Genomic DNA, 22,222 nt, shown 5'->3' with positions numbered 1-22,222 from the left:
TCTTCTGCAGGTTTTTGAGTGCTGCTGCAGATGAAGCCTGTCAGTATGTGGAGAGAGTTGTGGGTAAAAACCCGTTACTCCTGAGAGAGCTGAATCTGAGTGAACATGAACTAGTAGACACACGAGTGAATCAGATCGCTGCTCTACTGCAGGATAAACACTGTCAACTCAAAACACTGACGTGAGTATTGTTCATTTATTAAAAATATTACATTACTTTTAATTGTAATATGACTGTAATATTTCCTCATGTATTTCAGTCAGAGCATTTTTTTTCTCAGTGTCACACAGAGCCACAACAATGTAAAGAAATACAATTAAACAGGAAATTAAAAACACAATTTAAATGTGACATCAAGCTTTAAATATTTAATTAGTAATTTAATTATTTCAGTTACTGTAGAGGGAGATCAATGGTTTTCTTCCAGAGCTTAGAAAACTCTACAAATAAGTGATAGATTGAAAAATCAGCTGCTCTATAAACACAGAGATGTCTTTCCTAACTTTCACAGGTTAATTCTGTGTAAATTAAATATAAGTGTGTATATATTGATGCTCTTTTTGAACACGACTGCTGAATGTGATCATGTTTACTGATTGCTGGTGTGTAACAAAGTTTTTTGTGACATCAGAACTGTTCATAACTGCTTTCAGTTTAATGTTTGTATTTCACAAAATGTAAAATGTTTAATTTTGGTGCAGCATTTACTGTAACTTTTGAACAAATGCATTTTAGAAATCTGTGATCAGAATCTGCCTGTAATAAGATCCACTGAAGGCAAGTTGTCTGAACACAAGTGCAGCTTTATTCTAGTGATGTTACTCCTGATATCGAGGCTTCGAAGCTTGTGTCGAGAACATCAGGTTCTTCCCGCCGGAGCTCCGTATCGAGACTTGTATTGTTTTAGTGAAATGACGTCACTGGTGACGTTCGAAGCCTCGTTTGAGTGAAGTGCTTCGAGAAGGTGTTCATTTTTGGCGGAACAATGTGTTTTTTCCCTCTCGTGTTACACAAGCACTTCCACTTCTCTCTGTCCAGTCCACCTTAATCACTTTCACTTTTTTATCCGGTTCAAAAAACTTTGTTTTTTCTTGTATGTTCAACAACAGCATTGCCCAGTTACAAAATTATGAAACATTATAAAACAACACTGAACATAAATACTTCACAGAACTATTTATTTATTTATTTGTGTATGTTAATGTATCATGAACCATGTAACACACATTTTGGTGCTGTCAAACTCAAAAAAAAATGTTTTCCTGCACCATAGACACTAATAAACAAACAAGAAACACTTGAACACAATGAACCAATGAAAACGTGTCACATGAAACAAGGAACCAATCAGAACATGACACATGAACAGGGGGAGCACATGACAAGATCACATGAGGAGCAAGACTGTGAGAATTATACAAAATAAAAGACATGAAAACATAAACTAAACTAAACCCAGAACAGACGTGACACTGCCTCACGGTGCAGCACTAAAGCAGATGAACCTTTTCCAAAACTTGTTTGATTGTCTTCTGCTTCAGGAAATACTTTCATTCCTTAATCTGTTAATGTTAGTTTATACAATTATTCATTGTTCATGTTCGTTCACAGTGGATTAACTAATGTTAACAGAAATCTTTTGCATTTAAAACTGTATTAGTAAATGTTAAAATTTACATTAAGGTTATTAAATGCTGTACTAGTATTGTCCATCATTGGTTCATGTTAACTAATGTAGTTAATGTGAACAAATGAAAGATTATTGTAAAGTGTTAGTGAGTCGACAATGTGTCTGAAAACAACCGACATAAACACATTTGTCCCAGTGATCAAACCAAGAGTGACATTGACACGAAACAACCTTAAAGATGATATGAAATGAATGTGTAAACTAACATAAATAGATTGATGATTTCAAACTTTGTATTGTTACAATGTCGTAGTATATTTAAATGAACAATGTGTCGTCTTTCTCCATGTTACCTGCACCTGGATATCCCTGTTTATTTGTCAGCAAAAGTCTGCTGGATGAAGCTAAACATGTTAGTTGATCATCATAGATCTGAGTCATTGTCTTTTCTCTTTCTGTCTTCAGTCTGAGTGGATGCAGAATTACAGAGAAACAGTGTGTCATCCTGACTTCAGCTCTGAAATCAAACCCGTCACACCTGAGAGAGCTGAACCTGAGCAGGAATGAACTAGGAGACTCTGGAGTGAAAAACCTCAGTGATCTACTGATGAACCCACAATTCAAGCTGGAGAAACTACAGTTAGTATCATTATACTGTATTTACTGTTTAATTTATTTTAAGACAACAGGGCACAAGTCACATCATTTGTAGCGCTGCATCTCCATCTGAAGAAAGATTCAGAAATGGTATTAACAGGTTTGTATGTGTATCAGTAAAAAGAGCATTAAACTTTAAAGCATTTTAAACTTTGTGGCCATAAAATTGTTTCATATGCTGGAATCTGACAAATCTTTGCTGTGAAACAAGACAGAAGTGAGAACAGACTAAAAAACAGTGTAACAAATTGTCATGAACGGCTGGTTGTAATGAAGCTCACGACGATGGAGAATACAATAACACTGTCTTTAATCACAAATCTAACATGTAGGAGAGATAAAACACAACCACTTCAACATAAACGACAGAACAATGAACAGACAGAACTAAGAGTTTAAATACACAGACAGAGTAATCAAGGTAAAACAGAACAGCTGCAGGAACTAATTAACAACCAAGAACACTAACTAGGGAACACACACAGACAGCAACACCATGATAATAAAACACAACAAAACTGTTGCACAAATAGATTATTCTGAAATGTTACATTTATACTGGACTAATGGTACTTTTCACTAAATCTTCTTTTATTAAACAAAATGTGTATTTAGAGATAGTAAATTACACTCTAATGACTTAATCTATGAATGTGTAAGATATTCTTACATTAATAATGAAAATAGTCCATTTAAATGTTAATTTTTCTATTGTTTTTATATTTATCCTATATATTAATCTAGAGTGATAAATTCACTTATTTTTGGGAGTGAGGACGGATCCAGACTTGGATTGTAACTAGTATCCTCAAATGCTCCTGTCTTGGTTTGTTCGTTTCTATCATTAAGTTTCCATGTTTTTGCTGGTTTATTAGTGACTGTATGACATTTATTCATGATTCATTTAACTCACACATGAACTGAACATGGATTTGAGTCATTTTCTCTTTCTGTCTTCGGTCTGATTAGATGCAGAATTACAGAGAAACAGTGTGTCATCCTGACTTCAGCTCTGAAATCAAACCCGTCACACCTGAGAGAGCTGAACCTGAGCTGGAATAAACTAGGAGACTCTGGAGTGAAAAACCTCAGTGATCTACTGATGAACCCACAATTCAAGCTGGAGAAACTACAGTTAGTATCATTATACTGTATTTACTGTTTAATTTATTTTAAGTCAACAGGGCACAAGTCACATCATTTGTAGCGCTGCATCTCCATCTGACGAAAGATTCAGAAATGGTTTTAGTTAAAGGATTAGTTCACTTTCAAATGAAAATTAGCCCAAGCTTTACTCACCCTCAAGCCATCCTAGGTGAATATGACTTTCTTCTTTCTGATGAACATAATCAAAGAAATATTAATAAATATCCTGACACATCCAAGCTTTATAATGGCAGTGAACGGGATCAATGAGTATGAGCTGAAGAAAGTGTCTCCATCCACATCCATCCATCATAAATATGTGCTCCACACGGCTCCGGGAGATTAATAAAGTCCTTCTGAAGTGAAACGATGCGTTTGTGTAAAAAATATCAATATTTAAACAAGTTATGAAGTCAAATATCGAGCTTCCGCCAGACTGCCTTCTGTATTCAGTTACACTTTTTGAATAGTTGAATAGGGAAGGAAGTCTAGCGGAAGCTTGATATCTTACTTCATAACTTGTTTAAACATAGATATTTTTTACACAAACGCATCGTTTCACTTCAGAAGGCCTTTATTAACCCCTGGAGTGAGATGACCAGATTCCTGAAATGTAAACCAGGGACATTTCCTATTTGAGTGGCCAAATATCACAGAAATCTCATTTGTTATTATCTAATAATTAAAAAACGGGGACAATACATTTTTGAATGTTGAATTTTTATTTATTTATTTTTTTTTAATATATTATTGCATTAATAATTATGATTTATTTTGATTATTAGGATTTTTGTTCTGGTTTTAATACAATTCACCAAAAAACTATTACACTATTAATAGTAACCATTGTAAAAGCAGTTCAAAACAATATGCCTGTTATGTTATAACAAAAGTATAACTTTACAAAAGCACTTTACAAAAAATAAAACATAAATATAAGAAGATGAGATAAATAAAACGACATTTAACAAATATTTGTTTTCATTTTCACAAGCGGTTTATACTTAGGCCCTATACAACTTTTTTAAACTTTTAAATATTTTTAACTATTATTTTGCATTTCAGACACATTTTAAGCACCAAGTGTATTATTATTTACTTTATTATTACTATTTTATATATTCATATCTGATTCTATCTTCACCACGTGATATAGTTCAGATGTGTGTGTGGAAATGATGCGTTGTGACTGCAGAACTTTTAGAGACGTTTAAAATTGTGCAAAACAATCCCACACCCTGTTGAGGCCCTGTTATAAAACACAAACAAACAGTGTTACTTTAATTTAACATGAATAGTTAGTATGTTACTACACTGAAACCGTTAACGATGTTTTGTTTTTTATAATTGATAATAATGACGCTCTGCTCTGGTCCAGGTTACGTTCTTCATGAAGTAGCGGCGCGCGTGCGACCAATAGCAGTGTAGCTGCACAGCCCCCTCTATTGGTGAATATAATCACTACACGATTGCTCCGATAACCAACAGGCTGCTGTATGCTGGTTGGTCGGGCTTTTTTGCAATGCATTTGTGGGTTGTTTTGAACAAGCTGTAAAACGGGGACATTTCCGGGGACAGCTCCAGTCGGGGACAGAACACGAAAAACCAGGACTGTCCCTGGAAAACGGGGACGTCTGGTCACCCTGTCCTGGAGCCGTGTGGAGTATGTTTATTATGGATGGATGTGGATCTTCAGCTTATACTCATTGATCCCGTTCACTGCCATTATAAAGCTCAGATGTGTCAGGATATTTATTAATATTTCTTTGATTATGTTCATCAGAAAGAAGAAAGTCATATTCACCTAGGATGGCTTGAGGGTGAGTAAAGCTTGGGCTTGGAAAAGCCAACTGAAGTCGGGGACACACTTAAAGTCGGCATGAAGCGGAAGTTGCGATTGTCTTTTCTTCTCTACTGTGACGTCTATCTGAGTGAAACGGCATCTGAAATGAGAGGGCGGTGCTTGATTTCTTACTTCGGGAATTGATTAGATCGTTGGAAGTTGGGCGTTGCTAATAAAATGGAGGCAGATCTGAATGCCCGTTTGGGAATTTCTCTCCACCGGACTCACTGCGAGCACCCTCACATTACTGTAAGAACCTTCTTTATTGAGGATGACGAGGACGATCAACGGCACTAAACAGCGAGAGAGAGACTGACTGACGGTGTGTGTCCGCCATTATAGCATGTGACAGGAAGAGACGATGAGTCGTTTTGAGGGGGAGAGCAGGTTAATGTTTTTGATTAAAGATTACGAGGGCACATGAATTTTAAAAAAATAATGAAGTGCACAGATAAATTATTGATAATAAATACTACAATATTCCATAAAAAAATAAGAGTTGTCAATTTTGATTTCATGCCGACTTTAACGATTGTACGGCCGATTATGAATGTAAATTGATACTTATGACTGATCGCGCTCAAGCGCGTCCAGTCAGAGCCAGTTGCGTTCAGTCGGCGATTACAGTCGGTGTTCAAATTCCGTGTGTAAGTATTTAAATCTGCTTCAGTCGCAGGAAACAATCGCTGTGTGTTGAGCTCAGTCTTAGGATGTTTTAGCTAGTCGTTAAATGTGTGCCCAGCTTTACTGAAATGCTGTTTAAACTTATTTTTCTGAGACTAACATTTCTGACTTTAACTCCTCCTAGAGCTTTAAAGCTAGAACTACCAAATTCGGCTCAAACCTTCAGACTGTTCTGACTTAGTGTGCTTTATCTTTTCTAACTGATCGGACTTACGGTTTTCCTAAAAATGACTATTAAAACTCGGAAAAATCCCATTGACTTTCACTGATGGAATGTTCAGATGATCCACGACTGTTCAAACTCCAGCTGACAAAATTCACATTTAAACACACTGAAGCCCATTAGACTCAATTAAACTGACATTCTGTGAACTATTTCTAATCCATTCAAACTTTAATCTATCTATCTATCTATCTATCTATCTATCTATCTATCTCATAGCAAACCCCCAGAATACCCTAACAACCACATAGCAACACTCTAGCAACCACCCAGAATACCATGTAACATGTAGGAGAGATAAAACACAATTTTATATTAATCTAGAGTTATAAATTCACTTATTTTTGGGAGTGAGGACGGATCCAGACTTGGATTGTAACTAGTATCCTCAAATGCTCCTGTCTTGGTTTGTTTGTTTATATTATTAAGTTTCCATGTTTTTGCTGGTTTATTAGTGACTGTATGACATTTATTCATGATTCATTTAACTCACACATGAACTGAACATGGATTTGAGTCATTTTCTCTTTCTGTCTTCAGTCTGTTTGGATGCAGTATTACAGAGAAACAGTGTGTCATCCTGACTTCAGCTCTGAAATCAAACCCGTCACACCTGAGAGAGCTGGACCTGAGCGGGAATGAACTAGGAGACTCTGGAGTGAAAAACCTCAGTGATCTACTGATGAACCCACAATTCAAGCTGGAGAAACTAGAGTTAGTATCATTATACTGTATTTACTGTTTAATTTATTTTAAGTCAACAGGACACAAGTCACATCATTTGTAGCGCTGCATCTCCATCTGAAGAAAGATTCAGAAATGGTTTTAGTTAAAGGATTAGTTCACTTTCACATGAAAATTAGCCCAAGCTTTACTCACCCTCAAGCCATCCTAGGTGAATATGACTTTCTTCTTTCTGATGAACATAATCAAAGAAATATTAATAAATATCCTGACACATCCGAGCTTTATAATGGCAGTGAACGGGATCAATGAGTATGAGCTGAAGAAAGTGTCTCCATCCACATCCATCCATCATAAATATGTGCTCCACACGGCTTCGGGGGGTTAATAAAGTCCTTCTGAAACGAAACGATGCGTTTGTGTAAAAAATATCAATAATTAAACAAGTTATAGTTCAGATGTGTGTGTGGAAATGATGCGTTGTGACTGCAGAACTTTTAGAGACGTTTAAAATTGTGCAAAACAATCCCGCACCCTGTTGAGGCCCTGTTATAAAACACAAACAAACAGTGTTACTTTAATTTAACATGAATAGTTAGTATGTTACTACACTGAAACCGTTAACGATGTTTTGTTTTTTATAATTGATAATAATGACGCTCTGCTCTGGTCCAGGTTACGTTCTTCATGAAGTAGCAGCAGTTACCGTGAGATAAGCAGGGCTTATGTTTCATTCTTTATAGCAGTGCACTTTCTGGGGTTTCCCTGTTGGTCACATCTAGTTAAACAGATATGCAGAAATCTGCCTTTTCAACAGAGAATAAAGAATAGAGACATCAAATAAATAGTTAAAATGAAAGAGAAGAAACAGTATCTTCAGCACACAGAACTAGTGTAACTGGGTTTCAAAACAGACTATTGGAAACTAAATGCTGCTGAAGCTCTTCAATAAGATGATCATCATAGATGTGAACTATTGTTATTTCTCTGTCTTCAGTCTGAGTAGATGCAGTATTACAGAGAAACAGTGTGTCATCCTGACTTCAGCTCTGAAATCAAACCCGTCACACCTGAGAGAGCTGGACCTGAGCTGGAATGAACTAGGAGACTCTGGAGTGAAAAACCTCAGTGATCTACTGATGAACCCACAATTCAAGCTGGAGAAACTACAGTTAGTATCATTATACTGTACAGCAGTTACAGTGAGATTGAAGTTTATTTATTTTAAGACAGCAGGGCTTATGTTTCATTCTTTATAGCAGTGCACTTTCTGGGGTTTCCTTGTTGGTCACATCTAGTTAAATAGATATGCAGAAATCTGCTTTTTCAACAGAGAATAAAGAATAGAGAGATCAAATAAATAGTTAAAATGAAAGAGTAGAAACAGTATCTTCAGCACACAGAACTAGTGTAACTGGGTTTCAAAACAGACTATTGGAAACTAAATGCTGCTGAAGCTCTTCAATAAGATGATCATCATAGATGTGAACTATTGTTATTTCTCTGTCTTCAGTCTGTATAGATGCAGTATTACAGAGAAACAGTGTGTCATCCTGACTTCAGCTCTGAAATCAAACCCGTCACACCTAAATGAGCTGGACCTGAGCTGGAATATAATAGGAAACACAGGAGTGAAGCTCTTATGTGACGTACTGAAGGATTCACACTGTAAACTGGAGAGATTGAGGTCAGTAACATTCTTCACATACAAGAATCAAAATGCTTAAAATCTCTTTAACAGTTTAAAACACTTTATACTCAATATCTCACAATGAGTCTGAGTTCACATTATATTTGTGCAAAATTCTTCACATTAATGATTTGTTTGTAAGATAATCTCTCTTCCTCTGTTTGTGTCTTTCTAGTCTACAGCACTGTGACATTACAGATGTTTCTTCTTTAACTCAGTCTTTGACTAACTCAAAAGCACTGCAGTTTTTAAAAGATCTTGATCTGAGACTGAATACTATAGGAGACTCAAAGCAGCGGCTCAGAGACGTGCTACGAGACTCAAACTGTGTCCTGAGGTGAGGAAACATCACTGTGATATTAAAGAGATCTTCATTTACCTCTGATATGTGAACAAACCTTTCAGATTTTCATGAAAGGAAATTATCATTAAGCTTTATTGCAACAAAGTGTTTGTGTGAGAACAAAATGTGAAGTTATTAAAATGTTCAACACAAAGGAGGAAAGAGAACAAAAGCACACTGTCACAGCTTTATTCAACAACACCTGCTTTATTAACTGTGTCAGTAGTGAATCATTTCAGTTTGAAAATAGACTTGGTCAGATTGTAGGAAAACGCTGCACTCCTGCTAAAATCAGTGCGTTCAGCTTCAGCTCACAGCCGTCCAGCCTCACATGAGAAATGTCTCTGTCTCTAGTGTGTTTTTAGATCATGTAAAGTCAGTAATTAATCTGATTACAGGAATTTAATGTAACTTTTTACTCAAAAAACAATAATTGAAATATAGTAACTAATTTGCACTTTGAACACTGATTGTTTTCTCTTCTGTTTCACCTTACAGAGTAGATGAAGATCAATCGCCAAACCTCTTTGGTGGATTGTTTAAATCATGGTTTAAATCTCAGAAATCATCATGAGAGGAGCAGTAATCATCAGGTGATCCACAGAAGAGTCTCACTACTGTGTCTATGAGGAGAAATAAATGTGTGATTAATGTGTAAATGTGTTTCATACAGATGGAAGAGACTCAGACTTTACAATGAAATAAAGCAGCATGTGTGTTAGAAACATGTGATATTGAATGATTAATGTTGCTTTAGTATTCAGACAAATGAAGGTTTAGTTTTATTTAAAGGAGGAACAGGAGGAAGAAGCTCAGATAAGTCTGTCAGCAGAAATCTTCAGGCTCTTCAGTATCAGGCCTACAAATATAATAATGTTTGGATTGAACTCATCCAAAATGATTAAAATGTTTATAATCATAAACGTGATTGTCAAGTATAGCACATAAATGTGTCAAAAGATATAAAGTCTACATGTTACTTCAAACATTTACATTATCTCTCTTACATTTTATGCACAGAATATATTTGCTTATTTCTATTATTCTGTTTTATTTTATATTAAGTTATCTATGTGTCTGTTGTTAATGCACAGATATACAGTATATTGTCTTTGTTCTGTGGATGGAGTCTCTTCTAGTCAGACCAACTAAACATTTTACCAGTTAACAGCATTTGTGTGTCTTTCACTTGCTCTGGTCTAGATCGTCCAATGCATTTTGTTTAGCAATTATAATTTCACCACATTTACATTCACATGCAAATAAAATCATACATATAAAGTTAAAAACAATTGTTTTTGTTTGAAAAGTTCACTTGTCTGTTGTTTTATTGAAGCTACATGAGCAGATGCAGAGAGATTCTCCTTCTTAAATAAAGGTGAAGTTGTAGATGTTAAACATAAAATCATATGAGCGATCTTTAGGATTGTGTTACGGTGTAGTGCTGTATTGATGAGGCGAAATACGGAAATCCACAATATCAGGGTTTTAATACCATCAAAGGACAGAACGACAGCTTTACACACATATGGCAAACAATATAACGGACAAGGAGTGCAGGGAGTGAGTCCAACTTAAAGGGAGTGCTGACGAGGACAACAGGTGCTGGGAATCCGGGGAGATGGCGGGAAGACTGATGAGGGAAGTGCAAACAGGAGTGCGGAACAGGAGGATTCTGGGAAACGGAGTCCGGGCAGGCGTGAATGTGACATTACCTCCCCCTCCCCGGAAGGCGTGTCCTCACGCCTCAGATGAAACAGCGGGGAGGGGGGGTGGGCACCCTGGAGACCTACAGGCAGGTGCGGGGGGTGCAGGCGGGTGCGGAGGTCTCCAGGGCGGGTCAGGAGCCCTGGCAGGCCACGGAGGGTCAGGAGCCCTGGCAGGCCACGGAGGGTCAGGAGCCTTGGCAGGCCACGGAGGGTCTCTTAGCCCACCCCCATCTTTCCCACCCACAGATACCCTTTCCTCCCCCAAAAAATATTTTGGGAGACTCAGGGGTTCAAAGGGCTCGTGGGTTACTGGAGTGGGTTCAGCGGCGGTTGGGGTGGGCTCGGCGGCAGCTGGAGTCGGAGCGGCTGGCTCGGCGGCGGCGGCGGCTGGAGCGGCTGGCTCGGCGGCGGCGGCGGCTGGAGCGGCTGGCTCGGCGGCGGCGGCGGCTGGAGCGGCTGGAGCGGCTGGCTCGGCGGCGGCGGCGGCTGGAGCGGCTGGCTCGGCGGCGGCGGCGGCTGGCTCGGCTGGCTCGGCGGCTGGAGCGGCTGGCTCGGCGGCTGGAGCGGCTGGCTCGGCGGCGGCTGGAGCGGCTGGAGCGGCCGGCTCGGCGGCGGCTGGAGCGGCCGGCTCGGCGGCGGCTGGAGCGGGCTCTGGGGCTGCTGGAGCGGGCTCTGGGGCTGCTGGAGCGGGCTCTGGGGCTGGCGAGGGGTCTGAAAGCGGGGTCCAGTCCATCCCCTCATACTCCACCAAAAGACCCACTGACACTGGAACGGGCTGCTTGGAGGCAGAAAACTCAGGAGACTGGGGCTGCACGGAGGCAGAAAACTCAGGGGACTGGGGCTGCACGGAGGCAGAAAACTCAGGGGACTGGGGCTGCACGGAGGCAGAAAACTCAGGGGACTGGGGCTGCACGGAGGCAGAAAACTCAGGGGACTGGGGCTGCACGGAGGCAGAAAACTCAGGAGACTGGGGCTGCACGGAGGCAGAAAACTCAGGAGACTGGGGCTGCTTGGAGGCCTTCTTCCTTTTCTTTGCCGGCTTGGGGTTTGGGTCCGGCAGGACCCCAGGAGAACACCCACTGGAGGGGTAGACGGAGGAAACCGGCGGTTGGCGAACTGGCCAGGCCGCCTGTTTTTCTGTGGGGACTGGACGAGGAATACATGACTTTTCTTGAACCTCTTCAATTACGAAATCAGAACAATTCAGAAAGAGAATCAGATTAATTGTCTCGACTAGGGAAAAAAAACACGCTGGTTCAATAAAACGAATCATGTTCTCGTCCAGCCCCGCTAGAAAACAAGCGTTTAACGGGGCATCTGGCCAGTTCACCAAATAAGCAAGCTCGGTAAATTCCTCCACATACCTCTCCAGCGGGCGACCGTCCTGCCGGCAGCCACACAGGCGATCCACAGCTGAAGCTTGCTGGGGAGGCTCGGGAACCAGGAATAATCCCATAATTGTAGACTTCCAAAGGTGGGTCCGTTATTCTGTTACGGTGTAGTGCTGTATTGATGAGGCGAAATACGGAAATCCACAATATCAGGGTTTTAATACCATCAAAGGACAGAACGACAGCTTGAATGTGACAGGCGTGAATGTGACAGATTGTTGGAGAAGAAATCATGCTGGGCAGCGAAAGCATTGTGAGCTCAGCTGATCCGGCTTCCGGTATGAATGAAATTACATTTGAGTGTTTAGCTCTCCATATTGCTAACATCACCTCAGTTTGGGTAAAAATAAAATAAATAAATAATAATACTAAAATACTTTGCAACATAGTAACTTGAATAGTTTTTAGGTTTTTTTTATTTTTTTTATTTAGTTTTTCTATCTACTTATAACTCTCTTCTAACTGTCATCTACTTATTTACTCTTACTTGAGTCATATTATGTTTTAGTACTTCTACATGTACTTGAGCAAATTATTTTAAGTAGCAATACTTAAGAACAATTTTTTAGTACTCTTTCTCTTTAGTTCCCTTTCGCATGTGTAAGCACTGTGAGATGCTGTTGTGACATCACAATCACGTTACGTTGTGGCCTCGGTCAAAATCGAGGGGTCGAGGGTCTGTCCAAATAAACTGCCCTTGTCCACTTGACGAAGTTGAATGCACTTCAGAATGCAGCAGGGATTCCCCCGAGGGGAAGTTAAACGCAGCCAGTATTAGGTCTGCACATTAATTGAAATCATAATAAAACCACAATGAAAGCATGATTTTTTTTCCACCAGCCCCCGCAGTGTGCAATCTGAATGCAGCGCGCCTAAATCCAGCATGAGAACAGAACAGACCGGGTTTATCGTTACGACATGGAAGAAAGCAAACAGGGAAGGTGAATTCAGGCCAGGATAAGAACTTGACCCCCAAAAAATCAACATCTGTAGTTTGGGAATATTTCGGATACTGGAGAGATGAGAGCCAGGTAATTTACAAGACACTGCAAGATTTGAGTGAGTTTGACAAGGGCCAAATTGTGATGGCTAGACTGGGTCAGAGCATCTCCAAAACTGCAGCTCTTGTGGGGTGTTCCCGGTCTGCAGTGGTCAGTATCTATCAAAAGTGCTCCAAGGAAGGAACAGTGGTGAACCAGCAACAGGGTCATGGGCGGACAAGGCTTACTGATGCACGTGGGGAGAGAAGGCTGACCCGTGTGGTCCGATTCAACAGACGAGCTACTGTAGCTCAAACTGCTCCAGAAGTTAATACTGGTTCTGATAGAAAGGTGTCAGAATACACAGTGCATCAGTTTGTTGCGGGCAGTGGTGCGGCTTCTCTCCAGTGTGAACACTCTCGTGTATTTTCAGGTTCCCTGACTGACTGAAGCTCTTGTCACAATGTGAGCACTTGTAGGGTTTCTCTCCCATATGGACCTTCTGATGCTCTTTCAGATATTTGGCCGCAGCTGAACGGTCTCTCTCCCGAGTGCGAGTGCTGGTGGTTTTTGAGGATGGTGGCCTGCGTGAAGCTCTTCCCACACTCGTGACACGTGAACGGACGCTCTCCGGAGTGAATGCGCATGTGGTTCTTAAAGTGTCCTTTGCGTATGAAGCTCTTGGCACACAGTAGGCAGGTGAAAGGCTTCTCTCCGGTGTGGATCCGGATGTGATTCTCCAGGCTCTCTTTGCGTGTGAAGCTCTTCCCGCAGTGAGGGCAGCTGAACGGCTTCTCTCCGGTGTGTGTTTGCAGGTGTCTCTTCAGATCTGCGTTTTTGAAGAAGCTACTGCCACACTGCAGACAGGTGAAATCACGCTCTCCGGTGTGAATTTTGATGTGGCTTTGAACTTTGAGTGTAAAACACTTCCCACACTGAGGACAGATGAATGGTGGTTTTTTGGCTCCTGTTCTTTTCTGGGAGAAATCACTTTCGGACTGTGTCGACTTTTCTCCCGTTATGACCTTCTGAGGTCTCTGATACTGATGATCCTCCTCCACTACATTCAGTTCTTCACACTCCACTTTCACTTCCGTCATGTCTAAAATCAATTCAGACAAATAAGAAACAAATTGATCCACAGTTTCATGGCAGAAAGCGAGAGGTCAAGCATCAGGGCTCCAGATGAACACAGGAGCTGATCCTGACAGTGGGTAAAATTACAATTATCAATTCGTTCAATAATAATGTTTACTAGAGATGCTCTTATCAATCATCCACAGATCGGTATCAGTCGATAATCATATTCTATGACTCGATCAGTAATGACTAAATTTGGCCGCTCTCATGAACCGATCTTAATTTAAAAAGTCGCCGCTGACGAGCATAGATCACCGATCATTTATTTTGGTATATTTGTGTTAGCAGGGAATCTCTGACTTGCGTCTCCTTGTCTCAAGAGTGTGTTCAGACGTGTATCATGTCACATGACTCTGTGAGGATCATCTCAACATCTTTGCATCATGATATGTAATTTCTGAGCTCATTTAAATCATGATTAGAGATGCACTGGTCCGAACTGGACAGTTTTTAGTTTTATTTTGGCCAATCTCTGTTCTGGACTTGTGCTCAAACTACATTGCAATCATTTACCACAATGTCATTTGTGTGAAAATATCAGCAAGTCTGTAAACAGGAAGTCAACAATAACGATATCAGAAATTTCGATGACATCTTTTCCAGTATAAAGTAGTGTTTATAACTGCTTTGTGTTCAGCGGTACTCAAAGAAACCACTTCTGCTCCATAAGCGCCACCTACTGTCAGAGAGTGAACCTGCATTTCATTCAGTCCGTCTGCTGTTTTTGTTTTCTGCAGGTATGTTTTATGCAGCATAATTCCACACATGTAAAGTTTAAATCTTGAAATTATACAATCTAATTTAAATCAAAAACAACTGCTCATGCTACATGTGTGCAGCTTCTTTGTTTGGATCATGATTAAAATGCAGAGGTTGACTCTAATTTCAAATGGCTACAGGTATATAGTTTGGCCTGTTATAGAGCAAATAAACAGCAAATAAATTTGCTTAAAGAAAATAAAAAGCAATTGGTATTGGAATTGGCCAATTTGCTTGGAAAAAAAATCGGGCATGAAAAACATGATTGGTGCATCATTAATCATGATCATCTGCTTTAGTTTAAGTAAAGATATGCTGTTTGTTTATGCATCATAATGCAACATGGTGCAAAGATAAAGTAATTCTCAAAGAGTGACAAGAGATGCTAAAAAACACTGTTCGTCTGAGGGTTTTTACACGCAAACACTCGCTATAGAGAGTGAAACTGATGTGAATATTACTAATTAAAAGAAAGATTATTTAACAGCTCCTGTGATTGTCACCAAACAGTCATTAATGAAGACTCAAGAATGATCACAGACCTCTCTGTTCCTCAGTTTCTTCATCATTCATTCTGCATGTTTCTGCATTACTCGTCTTCACTCTCCTCTTTAATAAACTCCATCTTTACAATAGTGTCACTCGCACTGTTCACTTTCTACACCTGGAAACTGTTGGAGCAGAAAGAAAAAAAAAAAAAAAGAAAAAAGAAGAAGAAGAAGAAGAAGAAGAAGAAGAAGAAAAGCATCAAATATGCAGGAACAGACACTGCGAAATCAAAACGCTTTATTATGCATACCAGTATATACAATCGGAGAATTGGTGAAACACGTTTTTTTTTTTTTTTTTTAATCTATGATCCGTGAAATATCACATGTGTCGAATCTGTCGCAGTCTAACATCTGCTGGAAATCCAGGTAAACATCTGCGTGCACGCGCATGTCCGTATATGATCTCCAGATGATCCATATCACCTGTTGATACTCCGAACAGACGAAGAATCTTCCAGAAATGACAATCTTTTGAGGGCAACGTATGTTAAAACATGAAGAAAGTGTTAATGAGAAAAGGGTTATTGAAAACGAATTTTCTGAAGGTTTGCTCCATTTTCTCTTCCGGTTTAGGCTGTTGATTTTGTGATGCGAAATCTTAAGTATTTTCGATCCAGACATTTAGAGTAAGGTAGATGAGGCCTATCGTGAATGTGTTTATTATTATTATTATTATTATTATTATTATTGTCAAAGAACACAAATCTGTTATTATTAAATTTAATATTTCAGTACATTATAGCAATTATGATTAGTAGTTATACAGTATGACCATTATAATGCAGGTTACTTTTACTCAATTATTTTAGGATAATTTGAAAGTAATTAATTCAACCATCATTGTGAACTTGAAGCAATGATTAAATGACAAACGATTCAGCAATTAAAGATTGTGAAAATATGATTGAGATGATATTAAACTGTAATAAAACAAATTAGGTTTAAACATTGTAAATTTCTGTTTCCCAGTGAATTCATTAAAAACTCATTAAACAATCAGAAATTATTAAGACCATTCAGTTATTTTACATGACAATATATTTGTAACTCACTTTATTTTATTCATTGTTTTTGCTGTTTTTGCTGTTTTGCTCTTTCCAGGTCCTGCTGAACGATTGATTGTTTTCTCAAACCAGTGCTGATCAGAGGAGCGAGGAAAGGACTCTCTCTCTAAGATGAGTCTCTCAGAGAAACACAGGTAAGACTGCGTCTGTTTCACACAATCATTTTAAACTACTGGAGTTTGTTTTTTCCTGTGAATAACAAAACTTTAATCATTGTTTTTATATTTCTTCAATTGCCACATGGCTCTATAGACAATATCACAATTAATAATTTGTTAATTACCTTCTAGACGTGACCACATTGAATTAATCCAAATACATGACTTTTTTTTTTTTTTTTTTTTTTACATATTTAATCTCACCAGTAAAATAAAATGATTGTTTACTATAAAACTGTAAATTGTGTGAGTGTGTGCATTTCTGTGGAGGATTAGATAAAGACACGGATGTGTTTCAGACACAGTTGAACCTCCTTTACTAAAGTGTTTTTCTCTCTGTTCTTTGTGTCATTAGTGTAAGATCAGGCTCAGATGTGTCCAGCTCTGTGTCTCTGAGTGAATGGTCAAAAGATGGTAGAGGACCAAACTTCAGTGAGGAAAAACCATCATCTAATAAAAGGTATTTTGTGTTTCTATGATTGTGTTAAAAAAAGTTGTATCAGTGAATACCAATCATGAAACATTTTTAGATCTAATATTTATCATGTTTTCAAGTTATCAAGTTTTCATGGCTGATAATTTTTTCTAGTTTTCTGTAATATTTGCCTAGAAAAACAGTATTTTATTGTATTTATTTGATTACAGGCTTCAATATGAGACATTAGACTCAGACGTTCAGACTCACAGGAACCTCAAGAATTTCAAAGACAATCTCCTGTGGATCTTCCAGGTAGGAAAACACATTTTCATAAATGTTTAATATTTATAACAAACAAATATTATTTGTTGTTGAACAAAGAAATTTAATTATGCTTGATCACTTAATTTTCATTTTAAGCACACTTTTTTTGTTATTTGTGAAAAATAACACCTGGTTAGCATGTTAGTGTTTTAACTGGATTTTTTTTTTCTGTGGTATTATAATTATTGAATAAATAGTGTTGACCAAATGTAGATGTACAATTTGGTTTAAATTGTGTTATTCTGTCTTTTTTCTTACTTTTGTTTGTAGGATCTTGAGAGCAAAATAATCACATTTCTGAAGAAAGAGCTGGAAAAGTTTAAGAAAATATTACAAAATGAGAACAGAGAAAATTTTGTGAAGGACTTTAATGAGAATAGATGCAGTATCAAAGCAGCAGCTCTTGATCTCACACTACATTACCTGAGAGAGATGAAACAAGATGAAGCTGCTGATGATCTAGAAGGTTAGAGACTCATGACCATCTGTCAGATTGTCACTTATTAATGTAGACTATCTATAAAACTATAAATTAAGATTAAAACTATCTGTTTTTTGTTCCTGTGTTTAGTTGAGCTGATCCTCATTCATCAGCTAAAATGTGGCCTAAAGAAGAAGTATCAATGTGTGTTTGAAGGAATTGCGAAGCATGGTGACTCCATACTTCTGAATAACATCTACACAGATCTCTATATCACTCAGGGTGGCAGTGAACAGGTCAATACTGAACATGAGGTCAGACAGATTGAAGTTGCTTCCAGGCGTCATGAATCTCAAGAGATTCAGGTTAAATGCACAAATTTGTTTGAAGCTCCTGAACAAGACGAGGAGATCCGAACTGTACTGACAAAAGGAGTCGCTGGCATCGGAAAATCAGTCTCTGTGCAAAAGTTTGTTCTGGACTGGGCTGAAGGAAAAGAAAATCAAGATATCAGCTTCATATTTCCTCTTCCATTCAGAGAGATGAACTTAAAGGAGAAAGAAAAACTAAGTTTGATGGAACTTATAACTAATTTTTTCCCAGAGACAAAAGGACTGAACCTTACAAGAAGGAATCACTTCAAAGTCCTGTTCATCCTTGATGGATTGGATGAATGTCGCCTTCCTCTGAAGTTTGATTGTAATGAGACGTGGTGTGATGTATCATCACCAGCCTCTCTGGATGTTCTCCTAACGAACCTCATGAAGGGAAATCTGCTTCCTTCTGCTCTCATCTGGATCACCACCAGACCAGCAGCTGCCAGTAAGATTCCTCCTGACAGTATCAACCGGCTGACAGAGATACGAGGATTCAGTGACGCTCAAAAGGAAGAGTACTTCAAAAAAAGATTCACGGATCAAAATCAGGCCATCACAATCATTGATCATGTTAAAAAATCAAAGAGTCTCTTTATCATGTGCCACATCCCAGTCTTCTGCTGGATTTCAGCCACTGTTCTCCAGAACATTCTGGAGGAGAAAATGAATAATGATGTGAAAAACAATCAGGCTGATGAGATCTCTAAAACACTACAGGAATCAAATACTGAAGACACTCCCAAGACTCTGACACAAATGTACACACACTTTCTCCGCTTTCAGATCCAGCAGAGCCGCCGAAAGTATGATGGAGAATACGCAGCAGATGTTTCCTGGGATAAAGACGCCATCCTTTCACTGGGGAAACTGGCATTTCATCAGCTGGAAAGAAACAACGTGATCTTCTATGACACAGACCTGGAAGCCTGTGGTATTGACGTCTATAAGGCATCAGTGTACTCAGGCATGTGTACCCAGATCTTTAAGGAGGAAACAGGGATCATTCTTGGTACCATGTACTGCTTTGTTCACTTGAGCATTCAAGAGTTTATTGCAGCCCTTTATGCACATCTGTTTCTAGACATCAACAAGAAAAGTGTGTTTGTTCATGAGTCTACAGAACAGGAAAACAAAAATGAAACCATGATTGATTTTCTCAAGACTGCAGTGGACGAGGCGCTCAAGAGTGACAATGGACACCTGGACCTTTTCCTTCGCTTCCTCCTCGGCCTGTCACTCCAGTCCAATCGACGACTCTTACGGGGTCTGTTGACACAGCAAGACACCAATGACCAGAGCAACAAGGAAATAGTTCAGTACATCAAGCAGAAATTAGAAGGAAATCTGTCTGCAGAGAGATCCATCAATCTGTTCTACTGTCTGAATGAACTGAACGACCAAACTCTGGTGAAGGAGATTCAGACCCACCTTAGCAAAGGAAGTCTCTCATCTGGTGACCTTTCACCTGCCCAGTGGTCTGCTTTGGTCTTTGTGTTGTTGACATCAGAGGAAGAGCTGGAGGAGTTTGAGCTTCAGAAATTCAAGAAATCAGATGAGTGTCTCATTAGATTATCGGCAGTCATCAAAACCTCCAGAAGAGCTCTGTAAGTCATTTAATATGTTTTGTCATGTTTTTCTCTCATCTTAAAAAAATGCATTTATCTACATTACAGTTTTTATTTCTCATCTCCTTAAATATATCTAGTAATAGAGCTAAAGCAGGACTAGAAATCAATTTTTCTTTTCTTTTATACAAATATTTTTATTGATTTTCCTTATGCAGCTATTACTACCACACAGAGATACATACAACATTAATACAGATCTATATACATATTCCACATCCTAACACATACCCACACAGACACACCCCTAAAACAAAAAGAAGAAAATAATAATAATAATAATAAATAAAGATTTAATAAAATAAATAAATAACATAAATAAGTTGGGGGGGGGGCTAGTAATTATACTATTCCACCCTTAATGAAAATTCAAAAATAAAATAAGATAAAAAAATTCAAATAAGATAAAAAGGGCTGCCAAACCGCATAAAACTTTCCAGAGGAGCCTCGGATAGTATATTTAAGTTGTTCACCTCTTTCACCCAGTGTTTATGAGATGGGGGCATTGCCTTTTTCCAACTGACAAGAATCAGGCATCTAGCCAATAATGTGGAGAATGCGATGAGCTCTATTTGATTAGTGGTTAGCTGCATTTCTTCTACATTTCTTCTGGCACTACACCAAAGATGGAAGACAGAGGATTTGGATCAAGATCTTTCTTGCATATAAATGAAAATGTTCTGAGAATGTCTGACCAGAATTTTGTTAATCAGGGGCATCCCCAGAACATGTGACTCAGGTCTGCTGGTTCCAGACTACATCTGGGGCACTTAATAATAATAATAATATGTTTAATTTATATAGCGCCTTTCCCAAGCTCAAGGACGCTTTACAGAGACAGTCGATTCACATGAACAAAACAGTCATATCACAATCAACTGGACAGTAGACACTTGTCCAGTCCAGGGATAGAAATGAATGCAGTTGCATATCATGGTACAATTTCATACATAAAACAGAGATGCATGACATAGTAAAAGTAACAACAGAAAAAGGATTGTGGCAATGGATGAAAAACAAAGAAAAGTAGATACAAACATAAATACACAGACAAAAATACTCACAGAGAATTACAGCTGGTAGTACAGGAAGAGGAGAGTGGCTAAAGAACATGTAATGACTGATAACATTGGGTAAACAAGTAAGTTTTGAGTTGTGATTTAAATACAGAGAGTGAGGTTATTGTCCTTAGTGCTTGTGGCATACAGTAATTTAGGTGCAATGACAGAAAATGACCTGCCGCCCATTGAGTGCTTAGTGCTTGTGGTATACAGTAATTTAGGTGCAATGACAGAAAATGACCTGCCGCCCATTGATGATAGACGAAATCTAGGTACTGTAAGAAGTGCACACCCTGAAGATCGAAGGGATTGAGGTGGAATGTAAGGAGACAGTAGATCAGAGAGATAAGGAGGAGCAAGGCCATTGAGTGATTTAAAGGTAAGCAGAAGGATTTTGTAAGTAATGCGAGATGACACAGGGAGCCAATGGAGTTTAAATAAGATAGGGGTAATATGAGCAGATCGTTTAGTGTGGGTTAATATTCTTGCAGCAGAATTTTGAATGTATTGTAGATGAGAAATAGAGTGCAATGGCAATCCAGCAAAAAGAGCATTACAGTAGTCTAGGCGTGATGTAATAAAGGCATGCACTAATGCTTCAGCATCTTTTGGGGAAACATAAGCACGAAGCTGGGCTAAACGTGCAGCTTTGGAAAGTTTACTGATGTAAACATCCAGTGTCAGAGAAGGGTCAAGAGTGACGCCTAAATTTCTGAAAGTAGCAGATGGAAAAATTGCTGTAGTATCCAGGTTGAAACTGGGGACATTTACTAAATTTTTTGTTAGTGATGGGGGGCCAGTAATTAAAATTTCTGTTTTGCTCAAATTCAAACTGGAGAAAACTGGAATTTAGCCAGGCCTTTAGCTCAGTAACACAGGTAGACAGTGATGTGGTCTGGTGAATAGAATCTGGTCGGCAAGCAGTATATATCTGAATATCATCAGCATAACAGTGATAATGAAAACCATGACGACGGATGATATGTCCAAGAGGCAGAATGTGAGTAATAAATAGTAATGGTCCGAGAACAGAGCCCTGGGGAACACCCTGACTGAGTAAAGCGGTAGGAGATTTATAATTATGCATAGTGATGTAGTACTGTCTATCAGTGAGATAGGAAGAGAACCAGGATAGCGCAGCACCTGAGACACCTATTTCTGAAAGGCGGGAGAGTAATAGCTTGTGACAGATAGTATCAAATGCTGAGCTGAGATCGAGTAGTAGGAAAATGGAAAGATTACCTGAGTCACCAGAAAGTAACAGATCATTGACAACCTTAACTAAAGCAGTTTCAGTGCTGTGAAGCGAGTGGAAACCAGATTGAAATGCATCAAACTGATCC

The 22,222-nt window shown here is 38.9% G+C and overlaps 1 protein-coding gene across 1 annotated transcript in view; it reads left to right on the top strand.

The window, feature by feature from the left end:
- LOC127522225 (uncharacterized) overlaps positions 1-22,222 on the top strand; it is an 884,749-nt gene that overhangs the window by 814,903 nt on the left and 47,624 nt on the right. Inside the window, exons 92-96 of the mRNA XM_051911962.1 lie at positions 11-181; positions 2,097-2,270; positions 3,258-3,422; positions 6,725-6,898; positions 7,866-8,039. Of these exons, the coding sequence (XP_051767922.1) occupies positions 11-181; positions 2,097-2,270; positions 3,258-3,422; positions 6,725-6,898; positions 7,866-8,039 (858 nt within the window). The remainder of the gene's footprint in view (positions 1-10; positions 182-2,096; positions 2,271-3,257; positions 3,423-6,724; positions 6,899-7,865; positions 8,040-22,222) is intronic.

The sequence above is a fragment of the Ctenopharyngodon idella genome, chromosome 2, assembly GCF_019924925.1.
Source record: "Ctenopharyngodon idella isolate HZGC_01 chromosome 2, HZGC01, whole genome shotgun sequence".
NCBI lineage: Eukaryota > Metazoa > Chordata > Actinopteri > Cypriniformes > Xenocyprididae > Ctenopharyngodon > Ctenopharyngodon idella.
The sequence above is the reverse complement of the archived record's forward strand: the minus strand, read 5'-3'. Positions and strand labels throughout refer to the sequence as shown.